The sequence below is a fragment of the Megascapheus bottae genome, chromosome 32, assembly GCF_031878675.1.
Source record: "Megascapheus bottae isolate mThoBot1 chromosome 32, mThoBot2.hap1, whole genome shotgun sequence".
Classification (NCBI taxonomy): domain Eukaryota; kingdom Metazoa; phylum Chordata; class Mammalia; order Rodentia; family Geomyidae; genus Megascapheus; species Megascapheus bottae.
The window spans coordinates 8,622,306-8,629,067 of record NC_143540.1 but is presented as its reverse complement, the minus strand read 5'-3'; the positions used below and the strand labels follow the sequence as shown (position 1 = coordinate 8,629,067).

At 40.6% G+C, this 6,762-nt stretch overlaps 1 protein-coding gene across 1 annotated transcript; it reads left to right on the top strand.

Annotated features, from left to right (window-relative positions):
• Positions 1 to 4,951, top strand: LOC150043231 (uncharacterized). The gene is made up of 3 exons (XM_090323388.1): positions 1 to 120; positions 1,061 to 1,150; positions 2,734 to 4,951. The coding sequence occupies exons 1-3, from the start codon at positions 87 to 89 to the stop codon at positions 4,248 to 4,250; spliced, it is 1,641 nt and encodes a 546-aa protein (XP_090179514.1). The 5' UTR covers positions 1 to 86; the 3' UTR covers positions 4,251 to 4,951.
• Positions 4,952 to 6,762: the final 1,811 nt, after the last annotated feature.

Here is a 6,762-nt window from a genome sequence, read left to right as displayed (position 1 = left end):
TGTCATTTGCTGACGTGACTGTGGACTTCAGCTGTGAGGAGTGGCAGGACCTCAGCATCACTCAGCGGACCCTGTATAGAGACGTAATGCTGGAGAACTACAGCAACCTGGTGTCCTTGGGTGAGCTAAAGTCACATTCACGTGCAGATCATGTGGTTTTATTTATTTTTAGTCCAGATGTGAATGTCATTGTTCTTAGATGTCAGATTCCAGTCCATGAAAAGTGTCATTTCTTTCTAAGGAAAACTTCAACTTGATGCTATAATTCCAGAGGCAATTTTATTTCTTTATTTGCCAGTCCTGGGGCTTGAACTCAGGGCCTGAGAACTGTCCTTGGGCTTTCTCAGGGCTAGCACTCTTAACACTTGAGCCACAGCACCATTTCTGGCTTTTTCTGTGTATGTGGTACTGAGGAATCCAGCCCAGAGCTTTGTGCATGCAAGGCAAGCATTTTACCATTAGGCCACGTTCCCTTGCTTTTCTATTCATTCTTTATACTCATTCATTATTCTCATACTCTAGGCCACATCAGCAGTTTGACAAAAGTTCTAAACTATGCTCCACAAACAGAAGACTGTCTTCCCAAACTTGAGATGACTATTGTAGGTGTATGTACAATCTAGAGTAGAATGGATATGACTGTTGGAAGTATGATGTGGAAATCACTAGTTTAAAGGGGGTATTTATAATCCAAACCTGGCACTGGGTGTAGTAGTTCATGCTTGTAATCCCAGCCACTAAGGATGCTGAAATCTGTGGATTTCAGTTTGAAGGGCCAGCAATGCCAAAAAAGTACTCATGAGTCTTACCTCCAATTAACCACTGAAGAAATGGAAGTAGAGCTGGGACTCAGACTGGTAGCATGCCAGCTTTGAGCAAAAGAGCTGAGTTTAGTCACACAAAGGCAGAAATAAACCCAAAGCTAGGGGAAAGTCAATTATGTAGCCAGTGAGAAATGAGAAATAAGATTTAGTAGCAACCTTGTGAACAGGAAGTCTGAGATCTTACCGCAATGATGACCAAGCTTCAGCAATAGTTCTCTACTGTTTCTTATTAACAGGATATTGTTTTCCTAAACCTAAACTTATTGTCAAGCTGGAGCAACGTGCAGATCCATGGATAGGCAAAGCTTCAGACAAGAACTTCCCAGGTAAGATAATGCATCTTGCATAGTGATATTGGAGCCAGAGCCAAAGCCCAGTTGGTAAGTTTATCTTGTGCAGTACTGAGCAATAATGTTCCTAGTTTCCCCTGAGTCCTGAGTGTGGCAGAGAACTAGGTGATCCTTTGTCTTAAAGACTTGTTAATCAAGAATTCATATGGATGGGGGCCGGGAGTTTGGCCTAGTGGTTAAAGTGCTTGCCTAGCGTGCATGAAAACCCGGGTTCAATTCCTCGGTACCACATATATGGCAAAAAGCCAGAAGTGGTGCTGTGGCTCAAGTGGTAGAGCCCTATCCTTGAGAAAATCCAGGGACACTGCTCAGGCCCTGAGCTCATGCCCAGGACTGGCAAAAAAAAAAAAAAAAAGAAAAAAAGAATTCATATGGAGACATACTGATTTCTGTGTGGCAGTAGAACTAAAGTTAGCCATTTTCTTTCTTTCCCTTTGTGGAAATCATTCTGAAACACAAAACAAATAAAATTAGAAATGTAGTAAATGAGATTTTATTTTCTTCACAGCTATAACTATGTAGGTATAGAAAAAAAAGGAATATGTCAGCTTTGGTATCCTCTGATAAGGAAAGTAGCTTATCGGTGGTGGGCAGAGACTGGGATTCAGAATCAAAGCTTTTTGTCTTGAGAGAATGATTGATAAGATCAGGAATGGAGTATCTTTTGTCTTCATGGTTGTGTGGGTCAGGATTGCCAGGAAAGGAATTTTGACTTAGATTAGTCTAAAATTGAGGGGAAACGAGCACAATATCTTTCAAGAAAATAAAAGAAAAAGCAACTACTCCCCTTTGATCAAACAAAGCAATATCTGAAAAATACAACCCCAAGAATATTAAAGACATTTATTGTAAGTACTTAGCTAAAAACTCTAGCAGTTGTAGTTGAATTATTTGAGCAAATGTTTTCACTGATACAAAAAGAAGGGGAAAAAAAAAACACAGAAAAAAAACATGATTTTCCATTGTAAAATATCAGCATTAATATATGTTAGGGAAAATATATATATATATTTCTCAGAAATTATTCCTACAATGATATTTTAAAATCTCTAACAGGATAGGAGAAAGTGTCTTTACATTAAGGAATCTCTGGATTTTATGTGTTTTTTGCCTTTTTTTTTTTGTAACTATGACTCATTTTAGATGTCCAAGAAATGTCCAAGATGATTAAGATCTGCCAGGAAAATCCAGAAGAATCTGTATGAGGTAGCAGTCACAAGGAGAAACACAGTAGAAGAAAGTGAGATTAGTGAGAACTTTTGATCTGAGTTCAAAACATAAGGCAGGGCTGATTAAGAATAATGGGAACGCCTTAGGGATGCAGACTGAAGAGTTCATTAAGTGTCAGAACATGCTTCTCAATAGTGGGCCTGATGAGATGCATGTTGCACATATGCCTGGTGTGTCCCCTGTAGTTGAAGAATTCTTCAGACATTCAAAGCCTTTTAGCCCAAATTTTGAGAGTCTTAATGAGCTGTAGTATTGTGACTATGGTAGAGAAGGGAAGGCATTAAAATCAGAGTCGATATTTTTTAAGCATAATTGGGTTTGTATTGCAGAATCTTATGGTAACCATAATGAGTCTGGAGAAGACTATGGTAAGTCTGCTCTTCTTACCCAAGAAATACTTCTGAGAAGGAGGAAAACACCTGAATGTACTGGATGTGTAAAAGCGTTTTACATAAGACCTACCGTTACTACATATCAGAAAATATTTACGAGAGAGAATCCTCATATATGTAATGAATGTGAGAAACCTTTCAGTAAGGAAATGCACCTTACAACGCCTCAAGGCAGATATCCAGAAGAGAAGTCTAATGAGTATATCCAACGTGAAAAATCTCTCTCTCAGAAGGCAGCACTGCCTTTCCAACCTCAAACACGCACAGAAGAGAAACCCTATGAATATGAGGAACATGGGAAAACTTCCATCCAGAAGTCACCTCTTAGCAGGCATCAGAGAACTCACATAGAAGAGAAACCATATGAAAGCAACACATGTGCAAGTTCTTTCAGACTGAAATCCTACCTCACAATGCATCAAATGATACACACAGGAGAAAAACATTATAAATGTAACAAATGTGGAAAATCTTTCACCCAGAAGGCACACCTTACAATCCATCAGAGAATACACATGGGAGAGAAACTTTATGAATGTAATGAATGTGGAATGTCATTCACCAGAAAGGCAGGCCTTACTGTCCATCAGAGAACACACATAGGAAAGAAACCTTGTGAATATAACGTGTGTGGAAAGCCTTTCACCCAGAAGATAGACCTCACTGCCCATCACAGGACACACACGGGAGAGAAACCTTATGATTGTAACAAGTGTGGAAAGTCTTTCACCCAGAAGGCAACCCTTACTGTCCATCAAAGAACAAACACGGGAGAGAAACCTTATGAATGTAACAGGTGTGGGAAATCTTTCACCCGAAAGACAACCCTTACTGTCCATCACAGAAGACATACAGGAGAGAGACCTTATGAATGTAACACGTGTGGAAAGTCTTTCATACAGAAGGCAGACCTCACTGTCCATCAGAGAACACACACAGGAGAGAAGCCTTATGAATGTAACATATGTGGAAAGTCTTTCAACTGGAAGGATTACCTTACTGATCATCAGAGAACACACACAGGAGAGAAACCTTACGAGTGTGATGAATGTGGTAAGTCATTCACCCGGAAGGCAAACCTCACAGTCCATCAGAGATCACACACGGGAGAGAAACCTTACGAGTGTGATGAGTGTGGAAAGTCATTCACCCGGAAGGCAGACCTTACTGTCCATCAGAGAAGACACTTGGGAGAGAAAACTTACGAATGTAACAAATGTGGAAAGTCTTTCACTCGGAAGGAACACCTTACGGATCATCAGAGAATACACACAGGAGAGAAACCTTATGAGTGTAACAGATGTGGAAAGTCTTTCACCCAGAAGACACACCTCACTGTCCATCAGAGAATGCACACAGGAGAGAGGCCTTATGAATGCAATACGTGTAGAAAGTCTTTCACCAGGAAGGATTACCTTACTGATCATCAGAGAACACACACAGGAGAGAAATGAATGTAAACAAAATCACAGATGAGAATGGAAATATCACGACAAATTGCCAAGATCCAGAGCGTCATAAGGGAATACTTTTCAAACCTTTATGCCAACACATTTGAGACTCTAGAAGAGACGGATGAATTTCTAGCCAATATTAACATACCCACACTGAACCAAGAAGTCAGATCATCTCCAAGGTGGTTTGTGAAGTGACAGATGGGAAATGACTGTCATGAATTTGAGCCCAGAATACGAGAGCATTTATATCTCCATTGGTCTCCAAATGTCTCCCACTGTATGTGTGATCCATACATTGTAACACAAATGACTTATTTCCAGCTCCATTTCTGAGTGGATTATACTACTCATTTATTACAAAATGTCCACCAAAGTAAAATCTGTCTCAACACCTATTATCACCTTGTTCCTGAAACATTCAGAGAACATGGATGGACACACATTTGGGCATACATTTTCTCTGTGTGTGGGTACAAGTCTTCCAGCTTGAACCTGGAGCCTTGTCACTATTCACAGGGGTGCTGCCTGATGCCTTAACTTCAAGTCAATGTATAGATTACTCTGTGCTAAAGTTCTATGTTTGGAGTTGAGGAAATAGTACCCCTGCCTATGTTATTTCAATTGGCTAAGCATGGGCAAAGGTGAAATCTTAACCCTCCTTCCTATATGTGATTAAATAATTTGCAGCTCATAGATAATATCTACTGTTCCCTGTAAACTCACCCCAGCCCTGGGAGAGGGTCAGAGAGTGAAGTTGAGGTTCCCAACACTCCTGAGTGATGGCAAAGAGAAAAGAATCTAATTGGGTGCTGGAGACAGAGCTCTCTCAACTGTCCATTCCTCTGCTTGGGGTCAGGGAATCCAGAGTCACAGCAAGTCTTAATCTCTTTCTTAAATCTTTGTCACAAAGTGATCGTGGAAAAACCAGTAGCCTGAACCAGGTAAAAGTTCAAATCCTGAACCTGTGTCTGCCTACTCTACGTTTCAGTTCCTGACCAAAACTAGGACAGCTTCTTCTAAACAGTCTGTGGAGGACACGGAGGACCCTTGCACAGTCTTCCCTCTGCATCTTCTTGCTCTGAAAGGCCTCTAGGGCACTTACGGGATCCATAGGTGATTCCCCCCCCCAAACTGTGACCAGTGTTCTACTTGGCACCCAAGATGGCACAGGGCTCAGAACATCTGGAACCAACTGCCACTTGATGTCTGTGCCAAGTTTTCTTGGACCAATTGGCCCTTTTAAGTAGTGAAAGCTCATTAATGGGGACCTTGTGCCCTGAACTGACACTTGGAGGGTGGTGACAGTATTCTGCAGATTACTGATCTGAGTCATAGACTAAGCCAGGGGACAAGGTTAGCTGAGAACAGGTATCTTCCATCTCAGATCTCACCAACCAGGGGCACAGTCATCTTTATCCTCACTAGGTGCTTCCATACCAGGGAGCAGAAGTTGGTCTCAATTGTAGATACCCAGTCCCTGGCTGGGTTTGGTTTCTGAGTGCCTTTGGGGCTATTATGGCTCAGGGTTATAAATAAGAATTACCTGTTGGTTAAAATCTATTTTCATTGTAACTCAAATCAGAAGTTTCTAGGGTAAAAATAAAGAAAAAGTATATGTTTGTTTTTCTGCCAGTATTCAAAGGATATTGGGGTGCAGATCTTGAGTTGACTTGAGGTTTAGGGTTACAAAAATGGTGAGCTGCAGGGGGGGAAATGAGTATTGTAAGAAGTAGGAAAAAAAAGTACATGTGAAATAGAAAGTACAGGAATTGCCTTACATTTGAACTTCAGCATCATTTGGGTTTGATTCCTAAATCCCGCTAGGGCTTTTTTGGCTTAGGGGTAAAAATAGTCACCTGTTGGTTAAAATCAAATTTCATTTTTAAAAAATGAGAAGTTTTTATGTTAGGAATAAAGAATATATATGTATATATATTTTTTCCTGCCAGTATTTATGGGACATTCAGATAAGGGTTGGAGTAGATTTCAAGTTCAAGTGAAGGCGTGGGTTTTAGAATGGGTCAGCCTTAGGGCGGAAATGACCTGTTTGTAAAAATCAATTTTCATTTTAATCAAAAGTTTTTGATTAAGTCAGAAGTTTTTAGGTTTGGAATAAAGAAAACATTTATTTTCCCCCAGCTTTCATGGGACATTCGGATTACGGTTTGGGGTAGATCTTGAGTTCAGTTTAGGGCTAGGGTTATTGAATGGGTGAGCTTCAGGGACATAATCAGTATTCTAAGAACAAGGAGAAGCAAAGTGCTTGTGAGATAGCACAATACAGGAGTTTCCTTACGTTTGATCCTTCACATCCTTTGGGTTTGGTTTCTGGGTTCTTTTAGGGCTGTTTTGGCTTAGAGGTAAAAATATGAATCACCTGTTAAAATCAAATTTCGTTTTAACCCAAATCAGAAGATTTTAGGTTAGGAATAAATAAAACTGTTGGGGCTGGCGTGGTACCACCTGAGCCACGCCCGCCTGGCCCGCACGGGTGCATTTCTAACGCCCC

Coding starts and splice junctions, on each gene's coding strand:
- LOC150043231 (XM_090323388.1), top strand. CDS start 87: ATGCTGGAGAACTACAGCAACCTGGTGTCCTTGG. Junction 121..1,060: donor CAGCAACCTGGTGTCCTTGG/GTGAGCTAAAGT, acceptor TCTTATTAACAG/GATATTGTTTTCCTAAACCT. Junction 1,151..2,733: donor TTCAGACAAGAACTTCCCAG/GTAAGATAATGC, acceptor TTTGTATTGCAG/AATCTTATGGTAACCATAAT.